Genomic DNA, 21,225 nt, shown 5'->3' with positions numbered 1-21,225 from the left:
CCCCTTTCTTCCACTGCATTTATTTATCTCGTAATCTCTCTATTATAAAAGGCCTCAAATTCGCCCTACAAACCAGCTCAACTCCAAACTGGTGCAGCCTCATATGGACTACATGATTGTCGATCCACCTCAGTCATCTCTCCATATGCAGAGTTTGGATCCATACAGTTACCAGCGAGTAAGAGAACCCGCACAAGCACCAAACACATACTGTAGCACTTTTGTTAAATTGTGCTCATTGTAGCTTTGGACGGATGTCTACAACTACTTCTCTTTAATACCTGTATTATGTCTCTTTGTCTCACAGTATGGTTACCAAGATGAAGAGGAGCGCTCTTTGAACCTTGTGGATGGGGGCAGGTACCCACCGGCCTCCTCTCGCATTAGGGGAAATTCTCCATTCCCTCCGTCTCTAGATAAAGATGATCAGCTTCTGCAGGATCTGATGACCCTCCTCCTTTCCTCGCCTGCACAGCCGACCTCACGCCATCGTGTGGCAGCGCCTCACTCCGCCTCATCTTTTTTTCAGGAGCTGGATTTCCCGCTTGACTATAACAAGGGCTTCTTTTCCCAAGATGAGAAGATCAACAGCCAACAGGAGCAAAAGAAAGGTCCTCAGAAGTATGGAGTGATTTCTGGGCACAGTGGTGAGATTGTTTGTTAATGTTTGTTAATATATATATATACTGTATGTTATATATACTTTTATACTTTGCCAATGACTTCTGAACTCTGACTCCAGGACCCACTCAACAGAGCCTGAATGAGCTGCTCCTGCAACATGGATTTGATCTAAACCACCTGAACCCCGAGGAGACGGAGCGTCTCTTCACCGTTCTTCAGCTCCTGCAAAGCGAACCGACAAACAATCAGAGAAAACGTGAGCACCCTGAGATTTCACTGGAACTTTAATAGAGTATCAGTATACAACTCCAGAATATACGCACCATATATGAGTTGGAGCTCCAAAAAAATATGTTAAGTCATAACTGCTTGTTTTCCTTTATTCAGCTAAAACAAAGGATTCTTCTGCGCCTCCAAAAGTGGTGAGCATCAAAAATGTTTCTGCTGTAATGTCCTTTAGTATTGTTACAAGGTTGGATTCATCTCAGTAGTAATGCTATATATTACCTATAGGGGGCAGCAAGTGTTAACTCATAATACTATGAAAATAGATTTATAACATGAGGGAAACAAGACCCATGGTTATGTGTGATTTGTTAGTAAATCTTTTACCTTTTAGGCGTCTTACCAAACATTAGTGTATCTCTGCACATAGGTGCTTTTATACTCGTGGTACGGCTCGTGGTACCATCACAGAGAGCCACAAAATCACTCTCCAGAACATTCTCATTCACGGTTCCTTGCTGGTGGAATGATCTCCCTACCCTCGTCCGGAATGCAGAATCCCTGACCACATTCAAAAGACAACTGAAAACTCATCTCTTCCGTGAGCACTTGACATAAAAAAAACTCTCCTTAAAGAGTTGTCTAAACAGTCTAAACTGTTTCAGAATTGTCTAAAAAAACTTTTAATCAAATTTGTTTAAACTGTCTTTATATACCAATACATAATTAAAATGCAAGTACTCTGAAATAGAGAGTATAAAAAACTGAGTGACTCTAGTGTATTTAATCTTCAATAAACACAGCTCATTAATTCAATTCACTCCCACCTAAAAACGGGTGCGCAACTGCGCGCACGTGGGCAGAGCCAATAATAGCGGCGGTAGTCATGGCGACGGAGAGTGACAGTCGCGCAAGCCAATCACTTGTTTCGTCCCGAATGGAATTAATGAGCTGTGTTTTTTGAAGATTGAATACACTATAGTCACTCAATTTTTATACTCTCTTTTTCAAAGTACTTACATTTTAATTATGTATTGGTATATAAAGACAGTTTAAGCCAATTTGAAAAAAAGTTCTTTAGACAATTCTTACCTACACAACCTTTAACCCTCCCTTGTTTTGGCTACTCTGCTACTCTGAGCAATGCCAGAACTTTGTATTTTGAGCACTTCTTGCGTTATTTTTGCCTCTTCACGATGACTCGCTTGCTGTAGTCCTCAATTGTAAGTCGCTTTGGATAAAAGCGTCTGCTAAATGACTAAATGTAATGTAAATGTATACTGCTGAAACAAGATATCCTTTCCTCTACATTTTGTCTATGATCAATATTCATGGTTACAAAATAAACAGACACTACTTGATGGTCCTCCCAAAGGCATTTTTAAAGAGAATAAGAGAGAAAAGACTAGGAAGATAAGCAACATGCATCAAATGTTGCTTCATAAATTGAACAAATTATTATCTGTTGTCAGTTTTAGGCTGGAATACACTACACAACCTTTGCCCAGATTTCTGCTCAGATTCACAGGATTTGTCGAGGTTAGTTGCCGAAAGTCAGAGCAATTGACCGTTCGCAAAAACCCGGCCCCTTTAGTTATTGTTGCTATGTCCGACAAGCTACGCAGCTCTCACGCCACACCATGTTCTCACGCAGTGAAAAATACATTGCGGAGCAGAGAGGACACTGACAACGCGCTGACAGACAGGACAGACCAGGTTACTTTTGATATTAAACAAAGTCTCACCTTTCAAATTTGGTCATTTTTGGTCAAGAAATTTAAACAATAAATACCGTTTTGTGGCTCTTTAATGTGTCTGACAGATCGCTGTAGAGCATCAGTTAAAGCTGCTCGTGAACCGATCATCTCTTCCTTCTAGTTAATTTATAGCATCAAATAAACATGAATGAACATAAGAAGGAATGTTGTTTTAACTGCGGAAAGGCGTAAGTACACTCTGTTTTTCAAGTTCAAATCCTCCCATGTTAATCTACTAACTCTCCTGACTGCTTTGTCGGACAAAATGGCGGATGGCGAAGTATGATTGGTCAGATCACCTGTCAATCAAACTCCCTGCGAAGGGTCAATTCTGTCTGGACCACTGTCGTCAAATACGATTGACAATTAGCATACAGTTTGGATTGGTGGTATGGTTCCGTTCTGGGCAAGAACTTCCTGCGCATCCATGCAGCCTAGCGTGGATAAGAGCAGGGAGAGCAGCAATAACCCCCCTTAGGGTAAACAGAACAGAACCAACATGAATGTATGCAAATATATTTAATTCAAGATTTTAAAGTACAACATAATTTGAGAATTTATTCTGATTAAAGGGGAATCAGAATGCCAAATCCTGACTGGGCGAGAGGAGGAGCTGGGGATGGAGGAGGGTAATTCGCTCCTGAGAAACGTGATAACTGCTGATAATACTGAAGGAGCTTATGTATACGGTGATAGGCGTTGTATTCCTATAGGTAGATGTGGATCAGCTGATGCAAGCTTGACTAACGTGACCTGCCAGAACTGACGCGCTTGATGTCTGCCGATTTCAGTTAACAGATTTTTCAGAAAATCGTGTAGTGTATGATGACTCTGATTTTTTAGGTTCACAATCAGACTGATTCCATCCAGTTTGAGGATATCAAACATGTTTGATATTTTGAGCCAATTTTAGAACAAGCTAAAAGGCTTTGGTTGTGGAGTTGGTTGTGTTTCGAACTATTTTAATGTCTGCAGTATGTGACAGTGTAACCAAGTATATAATGCCTAGTGTTTTAAAATATAAAAGTTGTGGAGTTTATTCCAGCCTATTCCTGACATGGCATGTTTTTTGTGCTATATCAGATGAAGATTTCAGAGGAGGAGATGACCCATGTGGTGGAGAAGGCTTCTGCTCCAGCCACAAATTCCTCTTTCCCTTCCCCACTCAACCCCAGGCCCGAAACCTCCCATAAGAGCTCCGGGTCCCAAGGAACCTCCCAGGATAACTCCATCCCAATGGGTGCCAGTGCACTAGGGCCTTCAGCTCTTAAACAAGAGGAAGGGCGACTTGGAAAGGGAGCCCTGAGTGTGCAATCAGGAAAGAATGAAACCAAGTTAAAGGAGGAATTTGGATACATTGTCACCAATCAAAGGTACAACTAACAGATAGACTGTTGGACTGAGTACTTGTCTATGTGGGCGTTACTTTTGTCTGAAAGCAAAGTAGTCATGTGGTATTTGTTTTCAAAACACTACACTAACGAAGGACCTGAAGGCACACGTCAAACTGGATATTCAGTGGAGAGTCTGTTTGTGTGTTGTTTTTGTGAGTTATGTGTTGGTTTGTGCTTGTGAAATTGTGTGTGGGGGCATATGAATGTGTATGTCTCTCTACAGCCATCTTAGTCTGTCTGATGGGGTTCGTCTTCTGAAGACCCTTGCTGAGAGGATCCATCTCACCACTGGCTCTTTCATCAATATCAGGTAGGCTTAGGTTTAGGAGAGTCCCAGAATTAGCTTTGATGCGGTGGGCACTAACCCTAAGCTTTATTTAATTAGCAAACTTGCAAAGGCATTTGCTAACTCACAATTTGTAGATGTGGAAATAAAAAAGCAAGCTGTTTAACTTAGCTAACAATGCTTTACGTATTGAATATAATTATTTTATTAAAGCAAACAGTCTTGATTGCTGTTTGCTGCTGTGGTTAGGAAGCATACACTAATCCCACTAACCCTTTTTACTAAATCAAACTGTGGTGAGCTGGAACCTTGATCCATTGTCCTAGGAGGACAGAGGGGGATGGCTAAGAGGGAAAGAATGAGAGAGAAAAGTGAATGGAATGAACTGACCTCAAAAGTGGACATGCTTCACTACTTGTCCTTCCTTTTTTGCTTGGATCACAATATCTAAAATAAGCAGGGTTTGAAATTAACACCTGCCAACCCACCAAATTCGGATGAAAATCAACTGTGGCAGATAATGCATATCAATTCACTAGCTAATTTGACAGGTTATGTTTCATAAATTATGTCCTATGACTTTTTTCCTATGAAGTTCCTATTTTCCTTATGACCTATGTCCAGAGCCCTTCCCCTAAGAGGAACCTCCAACATTATCGAAACAAAAACTTAAAGAAGTTAACGTCTTTAAAATGAGAAAATGTGAAAAGTCACAGAGTATTTTTTTCTGTTTTCTGTTTTGGTATCTGCAAACAATGACTGACTTTTATAAACTGAAAGCCATTCAATGATTCAGAATCAGATTTAATAATATATATTTAAATCTAAGCTTTGAATTTGATAATCTGGTTTATTTCTGATATCCTTGTTTTGGCAAGTTCTGAATGGCTTGTAACGTAAAAATGTAGTGGCCTAATTGGCTGGTGAGTGAAAAAGTTGATTTCAAACCCTGTTCATAATCATGCGGGAAACTTGCATGTGATTAAAAATTCTGCTCTACACAGTGTGGTTGGTCCAGCTGTCACTTTCCGGGTGCTCCCTAACAGCCAGAATTTAACAGCAAATGAGGTGTCCGAAAAGGCCGGTGAGTAATGAAGAGAATGTTTCATGACTATTGACTAGTGATGTTTGTCACACAGAAGTGTTTCTGAGATACATAATGGCTCAGAATTCATACAACACAAAGTAAAAACTAAATACTTGATAGGCTTTTACCTATCTTGATGTATTTCTGAAGAGCTTGTCCTTGTTTTTAAATAGAAAATGGCCTTTATTTTATGCTACAGCCATGAAGATGATTTGCCACTAGAAGTTGGTGTTATTAGGGGGAGGGGCATTCTCACTCTAGAGAGCATTTGATTTGACTAATTAAGTGAGTGCACAATGAATCATCAGTTTTTTGTGTGTGCCTGTTTCTGGAAAAGGACTGGATTGTAATTGCGTATAAAAAAAAGTGAATTTTGAAAGTGTTTTGGAGCACATTAGCCTTAAAAGCAAACAGACCCAGCCAGATGACTAAAAATCAGTTTGGATGAGTCACGTGACCCAAATTTGTTGAATTCTATATTTGCACCAAGTGTGTATATTATTGATTGATGTTATTGAACATAAGCTATGTGTATTTTATCATATTTCAGTTACGAACCATTATTAAAGCAATAAGCTACTTGAAGCACATGTGTGCTTTTAGAAGCGCATTAAAGAAATCACTGTAATGCACAACCTTTTGAGACTCGTTGCTTTATACGACAGAAGACTGGCACACACTGCACAGTGAATAGACCTTATTCACAGCAGCACCATCTTTGATTTTTAATGGGAATGAAAGCGAGGCTGTGATAGATAGGGTTGCCACCTTCAGTGTGGCAAAATAAGGGACACCCATTCAACCCCCCCCCCCCCCCCCCCCAAATGCTCAACTTTGACAAAGTCATTTTTATTGTTATAATTGTGATTTCATAATATGTAGATATGAATCCAACTAAAAGCTATTGAAAATATGTATTTTCGTCAAATAGCAAATGGTGTAGCTCTGCAGCCATCTACTAAAGTGATAATTTCTTTACTTTTAAAACAGCATTTTCCAAAAGATGGGCAAAAATCTTACACTAAACCATGTCAAATTATCTATATCCATGAACGTTAGAAATGTGGGTCTTTTATAAAGTGAATTTAACTTCTTCTTTTTTTTACTGTTTTTGTTTAAAAAATATTTATTTATATAGCCTAAAGTAAAAAAATATAATAAATCCTCCTAAAACTATAAATCCTAAAAAAAAAAAAATATTATGTTTCAAAATGACATTTTGTTGAAACAACACAAGTGTGACTTTAATCCCCCCACACTAACATAAAAAACAGATATTATTCAAATTTATTTAAAAATTTTTGTAGATGTAGAAAGTGTTGTCAACCGTGCAAAGTCTCACATCATTTGGACAAATATAATGTTTTATTTATTTCAGCAAACGTCATTTGGGGTTGAAAAGACCCGAACAGCGCCCTACAAGGGGTTAAAAAACGTGCAGGTTTACAGCGCATGTTCACGAGACTCAGTCGCTATAGAAACAAAGACGCTAAAATGCAATCACGCAATGAGCTTCTCTACTAAGAAATTGATTTCTTTATATTTGCTATTAGTATTATCCATACTGCAAAATCCTTATGTTTTTATTCAACTATATGTGGGCCTAATGTAAAATACGGGACAAATCGCGTCCCTTATTGATTTGATACGGGACGCATCATCTTACTTGTAAATACGGGACGATTCCGTATTTTAAGGGACGGGTGGCAACCCTAGTGATAGACATCTCTTCAGTGGGTTGTCCTGTTATTTAATGTGTTTTTATGAAACACTGCAAAATTATCTTTCCAAGAAATCTCTGTAGACAAAAAAACTCCAGACAACATGAACTATGGAAAATTATAAGTGATCTAGGAGCTTTATACAGCTTTTTACAACAGATGCCATTGAAAACATAAGTCTCTCACAGCTTCGCTTTCATACCTGTCATGGCGCAAAAAAAAAAAAAAATACCTGTCATGGCGCTGCTCTAAATAAGGTCTATGTATTGTAAATGTTTTCTATGTATATCAGCTTATAAGAAACTATGTTGAGAAAACATTAGAATAAGCTTTCTGTGACTGTCTTTACATTGATTTTTATTTTTTTCACATGCAGTGGCTCAAAAGAACCTTCTAGAATCAGAGACTGGTCTAAAGGTGCTTCAGGCAGGTGTTGGTGAGGTAAGGGTGTGCAGAAACATTGAATCAATGTCTTAACTTTTGAGCCTGTTGTTTATCCCTTTCCCGATGATTTCTGTCTCTTTCGATGGTTGAGGAGGGAATATCTCACAAGACCCCTGACACCCACCCCCGTCTCATTTGCTTTGTTGCTATGACAACGACATCATACGTGTCAAACTGTCAGGCGCGTTCACGACTCTAAGCGCGCGGCCGATTGCCATCCCAAATGCTTCTCCCTTCAGAGCGCAACATTCCCGCAAAACATCACGATGTCTGTTCCAGGGCTGAGCTCGGTCACCGTTGTTCGTTTCCCGCGAACTTAAACTTATCAACCGTTCCTTCCTAACAAAAGTGGACGAAATTAAAATATCAAACCGGTGCAGAAGCTCTAGGGTTATTGCACGTAACGTTACAAATTTCTGCTCATCTTCGGCGGACCACCGGGGCGTGGGGTTTCCATCCTCCATTAGTTTATTGATTTTTTGGTGAGTTGCACTTCTTCTTAAACTTGATTAAATGTTACGTTGTATTAATATCGTGTTACATTATTTTAAACATGTTAATTAAACACGTGCAAGTGCAGGTCATACGGGGCAGTAAAATAAATCTGCTTTTTTGTCGATCCACCTAGGGTTAACGTTACCTGTCGTTTCAGTTCACTTGATTCTTGGCTAGAAATCTCTTACAGATCCCATGTTGCTGGAAAAAGACACATTTAAAAACGTTAATTATGAAATATGAAAGATTATATTAATATTAATTATGAAATATTAAACACACTAAAACGTTACTCCTTGGTTTTCCCAGCTTTCATTTTACTCTTCGAAAGTCAGTGGTTTAAAGCTTATGATCAGATTTGTAATCTTTGGATAAAAGCGTCTGCTAAATGATTGAATGTAACGTTACGTTAAATGTATGTAATAATAAATGAGTTTACTGGCCAGTCCAGACTGTTTTTATTTGAATCTAGGAACCTGCTGTAGTCGTTAAACTGTTTTCCTCGAAGTGCTCAGTGATTTGTTGAAATAAAGAACGCGCATTAAAAATGACCAATCAGAATGATTTGCACTCAGAATCTCAGCACAGACAGTGATGTCAGGTAAAGTTGGTTGCTGTGGCGACAAGGTCAGTGCGGTGTGCACACAGGAGTGATGATGTAATGCCCTGGCTCCTGTGTGGTCTGCATCATTCTAGCAGAGAAAATAGGACTAGGGAATATGATGGGATTCTTGTGTGTTGAAATGAGGTGTAATAAAGGATTTAGATAGTCTTCTACCGTCTGTTTTCTCTCATCAGTTCTGTCATGTTAATTACTACTATGGTACTTACATCAGACGTTATTGCCCACTGAGTCATACTTCCAGACAGCAGGGTGGGATGTTCAGCCCTGTTTTAAATACTCTTTTTAATACTCCTCATGGACCCTCTCTCCCTCTTCACTTTTCCATCTTAAAATGTTTTAGAGAAATACACAGTCCTTTATGGTTCCTCTCAGGGGTAAAATATGTGCTTCGCTAGGATAGTACAAACTATGCTGCTAACTCAACATTAATTATGGGATGTATAAATGATTTGTGATTCATATATTTGTCTTCATCTGTTTCCTTCTCTCCGTCATTGCAGAAGAACGATGGCCATGCGTTGCCAGTGGCAACACGTGTACGTGACAACACCGAGAGGGTGTTCCTCATGTTTGCGGGTGTGGCTTCTGTGTGTGGACTCCTGGTGGGAGCGTTGACCATCGCCTGCTTACGCACCCATGCCCGCCAGTTGGCCTCAGGGAAACTGGGACTAGGACCTGAAGCAGGAAATGTGACGCATTATGAGTACCAGGTCGGAAGGAGTGTTTGAAATGCGTACTGCATCATATCTCTGCAATAAAATAATTCTCTGAATTCCAGCTATTTTAGTGGCTTTGGCTGTGATGGCATGTTATTATCAGACACCAATGTGATCAGATTTATTTGATTTGAACAGAAGCAAACCAGAGTAATTTGATTACTGTCGTGTCGACATTAATTTACTGTGTGAATTTCAATTTGTCAGTTGTAGCTAATTCTCGGTTTCTTTCGCTCACATTCTCTGATTTTCTTCATTTTTCAGGATCTTTGTCGGCAGCACATGGCTGCTAAGTCCTCTATGGGCAGGCAGGACTGCGGAGTCGGAGCTGCAGGGGGTGCCGGTGCAGGAGGAGGAGGTGGTGGTGGAGGAACGGATACGTCACGAGTCAGTAGCGTGTCGTCACAGTTCAGTGACGCACCTCAGCCAAGCCCTAGTTCACATAGCAGCACCCCCTCCTGGTGTGAGGAGCCAGCACAGTCTAACATGGATATCTCCACTGGGCACATGATACTGGTAGACACTCTATACCCCTATTTACCGATACAAATTGAATTCACTTCCCGTGTAAACAATTAAGGCCGTTAGCACCAAGAACGATAACTATTTGGTAGGGCTGTGCAATTAATTGAATTTTGATTTAGATTTTGGCTCCCAACGATCACCAAAATAGTACAATCGAGTAAAAACTATTATTTTTCCATGTTCTGTTGTGCAAGAACACTCTTATTTTGTCTTACGCACGCGCACATCCGCCCCTCCCGAGGCCATAACCTCTCTCAGCTTGAATGTTTAAACTGACAAGACTTAAAAAGAAGTGGAAATGATCAACTTTAGTTACGATGCATGCAATGCTGCCCCGATTGTGCAAGTGACAATTCCGTCATGTCCCGACTCCTAAACGCGAGAGTATAGTTTCGATAGTTTCCATATCAATTCAATTGCCTTGTCCAACCCATTTTGAGAGTAAGAGAGAGAGAAGACGCGGCACCGCTGAACACTCACAGGGGGTGCACCTGAGACCCGCAGTGATGGATTAATTGACAGTTGCTGTCAGACTCGCTAAAATGGAGAGTGACTGGAGTGACGCAAGTAGCTTTGCAACAGAGCGGTCATTTGAAGTCGAGGACTTTTCTCCCCCACCTTCACCTGAAGTGGAGGATGTTGAATTGTCTGTGGACACAGGGCCAGAGCCATATCAATTCAATTGCTGGCTCAAACTGCGGTCTTAACTCCCGCATCGCGATCGGCATCCGACCCCATTCTGCACAAGAGAGAATGGGGCCAGTCTCTGAGTGGTAAAATATTAGCATTATGGCTAAATTAGGCTAATGTTCATAGCAAATGCTAACAAACTATCATATTTAAAACCCATGCATTTAGGTTAATTTTGGTATTACCAATTTTCCGTTTGTCGACACCAGAGGGTTAACTTTAGCCTAATAGGAAGGAACATAAATTGTGATTAGAAATATATGCTCACTCACATCATGACGCCGCTGCGGTGGTGGAGTCCATGCAGGAAGAGCAGCGTTTGGCACTGCAATCGCGCGTAAAATGCAGGTTGCACACTCGTAATTCCAACTCCTGACTCAGCAGTTTTGACGGAACCAGATGCTTTTATACCAGGGGCTGCCAAGGGCGTGGTGAGAGTACCTCTACTTCAGGAGCTTTCCGTTTAACCTGAAAAGGGCAGCACTCAGGCGTTTTTACACCATATATTTGAAAATTAAAACACTTTATACCCAAATGTCAAAAAATGTACTCGAATCAATGAACAGCATTTATGAAGCTCCATTCTTACAGATCATTAACTATAAAAAAGTTGTTTTAGTGTTTAGTTACCCTTTAATGGCTGCGGTCTATTTAAAAAGTGTTTAATTCATTTGAATTAAAGGAGAACTCCGGTCAATTTTAACATTGAGCTAAATTTTTAGTAAATTTGGAGTGCTGTCAATACAGAGAACAACGACAAAAATCGGTGTTGCCTACACCATGTTATCCTCTTTTTAAAATTTGCACCCTATTGACTTGAATGGGGCACGTTTTAAACCTGCTTTTATTTCTCTTATCATCCTTGATGTGTCATTACAAGTGCCCAGCCATGTTGAGTGATTCCTTCAGAGTGAACACGAGTGAATCTGACTGCAGGAGATGTGAAAGATATGAAAAAAAATGATGTTATATCAGCCAGCGCACATACCTGTATTTAGTTCCTGTTTTCGGTCGAAGTCCAAAGTAGTCGATTGTCGAGTTGACGCGCATAGGTTTAGTTACTTAGATCACGTGCGTGAACTCGACAATCGACTACTTTGGACTTCGACCGAAAACAGGAACTAAATACAGGTATGTGCGCTGGCTGATATAACATCATTTTTTTTCATATCTTTCACATCTCCTGCAGTCAGATTCACTCGTGTTCACTCTGAAGGTATCACTCAACATGGCTGGGCACTTGTAATGAAACATTAAGGATGTTAAGAGGCTAAAAGCAGGTTTAAAACGTGCCCCATTCAAGTCAATAGGGTGCAAATTTTAAAAAGAGGATAACACGGTGTAGGCAACACCGATTTTTGTCGTTGTTCTCTGTATTGACAGCACTCAAAATTTACAAAAAATTTAGCTCAATGTTAAAATTGACCGGAGTTCTCCTTTAATTATTTTAAAAAACAATCGGTTTGAATGAATGATTCAATGACTCATTCATAAATACTTCACTTGTTTTATTGCTGGATGAATAAGTTGTATTCTGTTTTTGAATTGTCTATTGAATCTGTTCTAAATAATATTTAAAAAATTCATTCGAAATAAAGCACCAAATTACTTTCAAAAGGGGTTACTTTCTGTTATCATTTGAATATTTTTAACCAGGGTTTGAAATTAACTTTTTCACTCACCAGCCAATTTGTCTACTCAATTTATCGAGTTATCGGCCATTCAGAACTTCTACTAGCCCCCCCCCTTCCCCTCCCCCTCCCCCCTCCCCCCTCCCCCAGATTTGGCTTACACGAACTTCCCCAGCAAAGTGAGTAAACATAATAAATAACCTGCCAAATTGGCTAGTGCTTTGACAGCGTTACCCGCCACATTTGGTTTTTACCTGCATTTGGTGGGTGTTAATTTCAAACCCTGTTTGTAACACGGGTATAATGATGCTTTGGTTTAAAAGACTGTTTGTGTAGCTGTGCAGTACCTATACATGACAACTTCTTTCTCCCGGTGAGTGGCAGATCTGAATGTTCCGGTTTGATTTTGTGGGTGTTTAAATGTGGGTGTTTAAATTTTGCAGCTCTACTATATGGTGTGGACTTTCCTATTCTCAGAGACTTATCAAAACTTTATAGTTATCATTATAGTATTCATCACTGGTGTGTCACAGCCTTTCAATATTTCCCTTTGGTTAGCGCTTTGTTTATGAATTGGCCTGCAGCTGTTCGCAAACATTAATATTTACTATATTTACCTCGTGTTTTACAAAGAGTGTTTCTGTTTTGATTTTTTTTAGTATACTGGCATTCTCTAAATTTTCTTTTTTTAAGTATCACATGAATGAGCAGCATTTCTGCGAAATCAGGAGTCTTTACTGGTCTCTCTCTCTCTCTCTCTCTCTCTCTCTCTCCTCTCTCTCTCTCTCTCTCTCTCTCTCTCTCTCTCTCTCTCTCTCTCTCTCTCTCTCTCATGTTTTCTAGGCATATATGGAGGATCATCTGAAGAATAAAGACCGTTTGCTCAAAGAATGGGAGGCTCTGTGCTCCTACCAAGCTGAACCCAGCACCATCTCAGTGGCCCAGAGTGAAATAAACATGAAGAAGAACCGCTGCTCTGATGCCGTGCCCTGTGAGTAAGACTGCAAGTATACCTTACCTGAGGTGTTAGTTCAGTGTGAACACACTATTTATACTATAAAATGGCATAAAAAAGTGTATAAGTACGTAAATTGGGACGCATCTCTTTTTCACACAACCCGTTTGACCCTTTTTAATGGATTAGATGTGTAACTGTCAATTGTTTTATGCAGATGACCATTCAAGAGTGAAGCTGAAAGCTGAGCTCAACCCCTCCAGGACAGATTACATCAACGCCAGCACCATTGTAAGTATGTGCACTTGATGGTCCTCTTTGCCCTGGACCTCATCATGTGACTCCGTGCAGTTTGAAGGGCCTGCATTATTGTCTCTTTCCTTTCCTCTGTAGCTGAAATCTAAAGCTAGAAAGCCGTCCTTTCCTTGCATCTCCTCCTGTTACCAAGGCAATAATCCATTTATTCCTCATAGATGTGCAAGGCTGCCACTGGTTTCGGAATCCCCCTCTCAGCGTTGCCATGGTTACATTGTATTGATCTCATTCATGATGTTTAGGTCTGGAATCCCCTGCTGCTCTGTTGTAGTTGAGAGCAAGGGATCATCAATTAAGCCTTCATGCGCCTCCAGATCACATTAATGGCTTGTTGTCATGGTGATGGGCAGATCCAGGGTTAAGAAGGGCTAAAGCACTGACCCCTGACCTTTTGTCTACTATTGACCCTTTAGATCGAGCATGACCCCCGGATGCCAGCTTATATTGCCACCCAAGGACCTCTCTCACACACCATCTCTGATTTCTGGCAGGTCAGTCAGATCTGTGTATGGATGTGAGACCTTTGTAATAATTTGATATAAAGTAATACAAGTTGCTTGAAATGTACATTACCATTAAAAAAATTGGGTCAGTAAAATGATATATCTACTTTTATTCAGCAAGGATGCATTAAATAGTTCAAAAGTCTAAGATATCTTCATTAATAAATAAAACATTTTTTTCAAATAAATGCTGTTTTTTAGCTTTCTATTCATCGGATAAATAATAATAATACATGCATTACGGTTGCCATAAAAATATTAAGCAGTACAACTGTTTTCAACATCGATAATAATAAGAAATGTTATCTGAGCACCAAATCAGCATATTAGAATGATTTCAGAAGGATCATGTGACACTGAAGACTGGAATAATGGCTGTTGAAAATTCAGATTTCCCATCACAGGAATAAATTAAACTTTAAAATATAAATTAATATATAATGTTGCAGCTTTAGTGAGCATAAGAGAATTCTTTCAAAAACATGGAAAAATATCACTGCCACATTTTTTAAATGGTGTATTTCTGTATATTTTACACTGTTCTACATATCAATTATTGCTTATTTTCGGTGCATTCATGTAAACACAGCTTAGATGGCATGTTTTGTAAGCCGTTTATGTTGCGCAGATGATTTGGGAGAGCGGATGTACGGTCATAGTGATGATGACGGCTCTGGTTGAGGACGGAGAAAAGCAGTGCGATCGCTACTGGCCCGATGAGGGATCTTCTCTCTATCACATTTATGAGGTTTGTCATATCACTTGTGAACCTGAAGTGATGCCTTCAGCTGTTTGCTTTGTGTATTGTAAACTATATCAAATGTTGTTGTTACCCTTCAATCATCTCACTCAGGTGAACCTGGTGTCTGAGCATATCTGGTGTAATGACTTCCTGGTGCGTAGCTTCTACCTGAAGAACGTCCAAACCCAGGAAACTCGTACCCTCACTCAGTTCCACTTCCTGAGCTGGCCCGCACAGGGAATACCCACCTCCACACGCCCTCTGCTGGACTTCCGCAGGTACTACACATGCTCACAAACATAAGTAATGTGGAAATACATTACTTACACATGTATGAAGGCTTAATTGTTGCCTGATTGTGATTATTTACTCTAATGGCAATAACATCATAATATTATAAAATGCTAAGAACCATCATTATTATTCAAATTTTATTTGTATTTATTTGTTTTACTGTAATTACATACTAAGTTGGGATAGGTGATATTTTTAACAATTATACATATTTTTATTCATGTCATTTTACAGCTTTTCAGTTCATTCTTAAGGTGTTAGTGTAATACACTATAACTTTCATACAGAAAATGACAAATAATAGTTAGAAATTACATTACGAAAAAAACTTTTTTTTGCAGCCAAAACCATGACAGCTCTGTGTGAATTTATGCATATGTCAGTTTGACGTCATGTTGCTCTCTCTTTTCTCCCAGCTGCCATGATATCATTTCATCATGCTATACTCTTATTCCCTCCGCTCACTTCAGTCTCTTTTATCCTCTCGACTTCTGTCAGTCTCTTTCTGAGAGCGATGGAGCGCAGTAGCGAGGTATTGCACAGCTGTCTGTGTCATTTTTGTGGTTTGCAGCTAGTAGTCTGGTTCCAGTTGCATAGTCACAAAAATGAGCACAGACAGGTGTGGCTGCAGCAACGCTGACGAAACGCTCCATCGCCTAACTCCCCCTCCACGTTCTCTGTCCACCTTTTCATCTTAGTCTCTTTTCATTTCCTTTTCTGTGTCTCTCCTTTCTCCATCACGTCCTTGCATTACATGCTTTTTGATGTTTGGGGTTGATGTTGCTTGTTTCTCACCACTCTTGACTGCTATAACTCTCCTCTTTTTGATCTTTCTGGCTCTCTACTGTGCAGTGGTCCTGATGTTTTCCTCTGATCTCTGTGGGTCTCTACTCTACATTAGCCTTGATTTTACAGTTCTTGCAAGGCGACCACTGTGTTGAAATTACTCTCATTTTTTTTAATTTTGTTCTCCACCAAAGTCTGCAACTATTTCTGATAATTATTTACAATTTTGCTCTGTAGATTAAATTCATCTTATGCTGTGCCTTTTTTTTACCCACTGAGAAAATTAATCGAAATCCAAACATTCTTCGTCATTAATACAAATCACAATCATGATATTAGTACAAACACTAAAATTAATAATACCCAATGCAACATATTTTTTATTTTATTAAATGGTAAAGCTTAACCATATCAAAATCCAAGCATTCGTCATCATCATCAATACGAATCACAATCATCATAATACTAATATAAACACTAAAATAAATAACACACAGAGCAACGTATATATATGAAGACTTAAGTCTGTCTGACATTTTTCTTTGAAAGTAGCTTTTTATTTTTTTACTAGTGATAAATAATTAGCAAATATTTCACTAATTAGAGTAAAATTAAAGTTTTTTTGGGGGACATCTGGAGTCCGTGTGTGTGTGTATATACACACCGGTATATTAATTTTTCCATATTTTTCATCATCACAATCATCCTATATGCACAACAAATTTAACTGGGCAATATATTTATACTTAGGCTATTTGTTTTATTAACTAAATATTTTAATGATTAAAATCATACAGATCATCATCATTACATTATATATACACACTACCTTTCAAAGGTTTGAGGTAAGGAATATTTTTTTAATAATTATTAAATAATTAGTACTTTTATTCAGCAAGCATGCATTGAATCGATCACACAGTAGTCACAGTAAAGACTTTTACATTGTTACTAACTTTTACATTAAAAAAAATTATTTAAAATAAATAAATAGTGAAATAAACTTTCTATTCTTCAAAGAATCCTTAAAAACAATATCACGGTTTATACAAAATATTAAGTATTAAAACTGTTTACAAAATGTATAATAATATAATAAAATGTTATATAATAATTAATAATAAATGACAATGTTATAATATAATAATTATTAATAAATGTTTCTTAAGCACTAAATAAGCATATTAGAATGATTTCTGAAGCATCATGTGACACTGAAAACTGGAGTAATGGCTGTTTAAATTTCAGCTTTGCCATCAAAAGAATAAATTACATTTTAAATATAATAAAATAGAAAACCGTTGTTTTAAATGGTAATAATATGCAAATAAATGCAGCCTTAGTGAGCATAATTGACTTCTTTCAAAACCATTAAAAATCTTACCAAACCCAAACTTTTGAATACAGTTCTATACAGTTTTTTATATAGACATTTAAGAAACTAACTTGCATTAATAGAATGTTTGTTATTCAACATCGTAATAATTGGATAATGAATTTTCTGGCATTTAACTACGGTACATATTACATACTGCATACATACATACATACTAGGGGTGTGCCAAAAAAATCGATTCACAGAAGAATCTAGATTCTCATTGGCAACGATTCAGAATCGATCTGAAATGTCCAAGAATCGATTTAATAAATAAATAAAATCAGCTGGCTGTTCGCCTCCATTTTTGTAACGGGACGTGAGCGGCAAATCACTAAAACAAAAAGGAAGCAAATGGATGAGAGGGAGATCTTTCGTTCCTACCATTTGCATGTGTTTTAAGTCCTGTCAGTTTAACAGGGCGCGCTTGACAGGGCATAAGAACGAGCAGAGAGAGAGAGCCCCGGCCGCGCGCGCGCACTCACCCGAGCGCTGTCTGCTCTCTCTCTCTCCCTCGCGCATATGAATCAAAATCAATTAATACGATGTTGTCGGGAAAAAAACTCTCCAGTGATGAAATGGTTTCTGTGTTGACAAATCTTGTGCGATATCCTAAACTGCCGAATGCATTGCTTGTTTTTTCTGTTTACATTTCATTGTGAATGCTGCTACGTCAGAGCGGCCAAAGCGTCAACAAGATTCCCCGTACTTTTTGACAAGCGTCCTTGACAGGGCGACCATAGCGTTTTTGCAGCTCAAGTCGGCGGCGGTGTGAACGTACAGTCAGCCACCAGCTGCAGACCAACGCACACTGCAGTGCTTCACGAAACTCCCTGCCAACTCCGAGAGGGCAAAAAAAAAAAAAAAAAAAAGACTCGGTCTATCGCTGCTTCATCGCCAGGTAGCTTAGGGGTAGGACTATTATTCATTTTGAAAGAAGCACTTTATTTTCATAACTTGTTATTCTTTAAGTTACTGTGTCTGACTGAGAAATATAGATGTTTTTTTGTCTTCACCGGTTGTGTTCTACATGATATTTGTGGTAAACTGCATCTATTTTCAACCATTTTGTATTATGAAGAAGCACTTTTGTTTTGTTCCAACTTATTTTATAGCTAGATACTAATGAGTAGCAATTGAGAACATGTTTTTGATAAAAGGCACTTCCCTGAGAATTGAACTTAATAAATGTGAAAGACACTTTAAAGTCTCCGTTTGTCATTCTGTATAGCAAAGCAGATGAGAGTAGATCATGATCAGAAACCCGATTAGAAATCATTATGGATAAAATCGAATCGAATCGTTTTGAATCGAAAATCTTTTTGAATCGAAAATCGATTTTGAATCGAATCGTGGCCTCAAGAATCGGAATCGAATCGAATCGTGAGATGGTAAAAGATTCCCACCCCTAATACATACTGCATACTCCTTTACACTGTCTTATGCATTACTTGTGAACATCTGACAGAATGCCATTGCAACATAATCAGAGCTAATCTAACTTTAAAAAAAAAATGTTTTGCTGCTTTGCAAGCACTAGTATTTGCTTCAGGAAATCTTTCTTTCTGCCCTTCAGGAAAGTCAACAAGTGCTACCGTGGACGCTCCTGCCCCATCATTGTGCACTGCAGGTATTTTAACAAATTGATGCATTCGAGGAATTGTTTAAGAGATTCTAATCCTACCAAACATTTTATTAGAAGGTGTTTTGAAATACACCCAAAATTCTTGTGGAGATCAAGTATTGCATTGTGAATTGTATGTTCACAAATGTCACATCAGATTCTTTTCGAGTGTATTGCTCACAGTATTGGCTTTCCGTGCAGTGATGGTACAGGCCGGACTGGAACATACATCCTGATCGACATGGTCCTGAACCGCATGGCTAAAGGTCAGCACATGATACAAACTTGTAAACTTGTGAAGAAATCAGTGTTTAGGGGAGTACAACATACTGAAGATGCTTAATAAAGTTTGTTGTTTTGTTTTCAACCCAGGAGTAAAGGAGATCGATATTGCCGCAACCCTGGAACACATTCGAGACCAGAGGCCAGGAATGGTGCGCACCAAGGTAATGAAGGACAGAACAGCAGAGCTGTGCTCAGTAACACCACAGAGCCCCATATGAAAAATAAAAGCACTATTGTACCCATAAAACACCATAGTATCAGCAGCCTCGCTTGTTCTCCTCAGTTGCAGTAACTGCTGTATATCATTTTCATTGGCACTGATGGTGTTATTAAAGGAGAGTTTGACGGATGGAGTAGTGGATCGTAAAACTGAAACGCTGATCTATGCTTTTCTCTCTCCGCAGGATCAGTTTGAGTTTGCACTGACCGCTGTTGCTGAAGAGGTTAATGCTATTCTCAAAGCTCTACCCCAGTGAAACGAATGCCCATGACTGAGCCGACACACACATACACACTCACAGATTACATGCATGTGTGCATACATGCCTTATGTGGCCACTGAGGTTATTATTAGGGATGTGCACAAGTAATCAACTAGTCAAGTACTCGTTCTACAACTAGTTAGTAAAACTTTACACAAACTACTCTCAAATTGATTTTCCTTCGCCTTCACTTAAATCGTTCTTTCTACAGTAAGTGCATTGGGTGGCACTCTGCATACATGATGAAGAGGGGTAAGAGATCTAAGTGTGCAATATATCAGTCTTCATGGTTCTTGTTAAAGTCAAGATTTCCACTAGATAAAGAAAGACGGTGCCCGGTTCTATTAGAAACTGAAACAGCACATTATTTCACAGCGGACCCCTTTTTTAACATACTAAGAAGCTCTTACTTGCAGCTCTTGTATTTCTGAGTAATATTAATGTAATGATAAAATTACTTTTTTTGTTTTACCAAAGTGAAAAGTAAGAAAAGAAATATCTTCAAAGTGAAAATTCTGTTTTATCGTATAAAGTAATTAGTCTTTATATCTTTTCAAAAGAAAGGCATAGCTTGTTATCTTTTGAAACCATTGTAAAGTTGGTTTAGACTTATGTTTGTGATTTTTTTGTTTTTTTAGGAGTAATGATTACATGTTTTTAATGTGAGTACTTGCCTACAAAATTACTCTGTGGCATCCCTAATTATTACTTCTGATTTACTGCACATAAACACTCAAAACCACATATCCCAACTAGTTCTCCAAAATTGCCTTCCTACAGCATGTAATATCAAATCTCCTTTAAATCAATACTCAAAAAATATATATACTTGGACCTATATTTACGCTCTTCAAGATCTGATTTCTTCCTTGCCTTCACTCTTGGTAACAAAAATGTTATTATCTAAAGGGAAGTCCGTTTCTCTGTGTTTGCGCTCTCTCTTTAATGCTGCCCTCAGTTTCACCATGGTGATTACTTAGTCCTGTTAAGTACCAGTACACTTCAGTGTTATGTGAGTTTCCTACTCAATAGTCTTGTCCACTGGGGTGGTAGGGGGCATGGAAAACAAGTGTCATGAAGGTGAGCTTTGCTGTAGTCTCATGTTCAACATATTTTACACACATTCAATGTTAACGTGTTCCCTAAGAATTAATTTCTAAAATAAAAAAAATCAATTTCCATTTTACAGTATTAATCTATTCTAACAACTGGCCCTCACAAGCAGAACATAAAATGGCTGATTCCATTTGAGACTTTTCATGTGTCAAACTACACCCTAAAGACTACAGATTTCTTTAGTTTCCAATGGGAATGAATCACATTTCATTTCAACGAGAAAGCTATCAAATGCTCATGTGACAGCAGGAACTTGAAATGGAAGATAAGTTGAATTTCAGATTTTGAAGAACATGCTGATCTGTTGTAGTATTATGTTGAAGACAGAGTGATCGAATTTCCTCTTTTCCTCCTTGGTAAAAATCTCTCTACTTTATGGTTATTGTGATCAGCTTAATTGTTCTATTCCTCTGGCAAATCAGTAAAAAAAAAAAAAAAAATGTCAGAATTATTAAAAAAAGTATATATTTTGTATCTTGTGATGACTAATAAAACTTGTTTGTGAAGTGATGCAGAGCATCACTGTGT

General features: G+C 38.5%; 1 protein-coding gene across 2 annotated transcripts in view; it reads left to right on the top strand.

Annotated features, from left to right (window-relative positions):
- ptprnb (protein tyrosine phosphatase receptor type Nb) overlaps window positions 1–21,225 on the top strand; it is a 25,483-nt gene extending 4,258 nt beyond the window's left edge. The window contains exons 5-23 of one of the 2 annotated variants that reach the window (XM_079629254.1): window positions 52–178; window positions 308–647; window positions 743–880; window positions 1,012–1,046; window positions 3,690–3,979; window positions 4,224–4,310; window positions 5,291–5,370; window positions 7,471–7,535; window positions 9,159–9,368; window positions 9,639–9,890; window positions 13,064–13,211; window positions 13,393–13,466; window positions 13,904–13,981; window positions 14,622–14,741; window positions 14,847–15,013; window positions 18,767–18,820; window positions 19,016–19,080; window positions 19,187–19,260; window positions 19,504–21,225. In XM_079629254.1, the coding sequence (XP_079485380.1) occupies window positions 52–178; window positions 308–647; window positions 743–880; window positions 1,012–1,046; window positions 3,690–3,979; window positions 4,224–4,310; window positions 5,291–5,370; window positions 7,471–7,535; window positions 9,159–9,368; window positions 9,639–9,890; window positions 13,064–13,211; window positions 13,393–13,466; window positions 13,904–13,981; window positions 14,622–14,741; window positions 14,847–15,013; window positions 18,767–18,820; window positions 19,016–19,080; window positions 19,187–19,260; window positions 19,504–19,575 (2,476 nt within the window). In that variant the 3' untranslated portion in view covers window positions 19,576–21,225. The remainder of the gene's footprint in view (window positions 1–51; window positions 179–307; window positions 648–742; window positions 881–1,011; window positions 1,047–3,689; window positions 3,980–4,223; window positions 4,311–5,290; window positions 5,371–7,470; window positions 7,536–9,158; window positions 9,369–9,638; window positions 9,891–13,063; window positions 13,212–13,392; window positions 13,467–13,903; window positions 13,982–14,621; window positions 14,742–14,846; window positions 15,014–18,766; window positions 18,821–19,015; window positions 19,081–19,186; window positions 19,261–19,503) is intronic. The other variant, XM_079629255.1, reaches the window with a different exon arrangement.

This window comes from Phoxinus phoxinus (assembly GCF_949152265.1).
Source record: "Phoxinus phoxinus genome assembly, chromosome: 11".
Classification (NCBI taxonomy): domain Eukaryota; kingdom Metazoa; phylum Chordata; class Actinopteri; order Cypriniformes; family Leuciscidae; genus Phoxinus; species Phoxinus phoxinus.
This window is presented reverse-complemented; position numbering and strand designations above follow the sequence as displayed.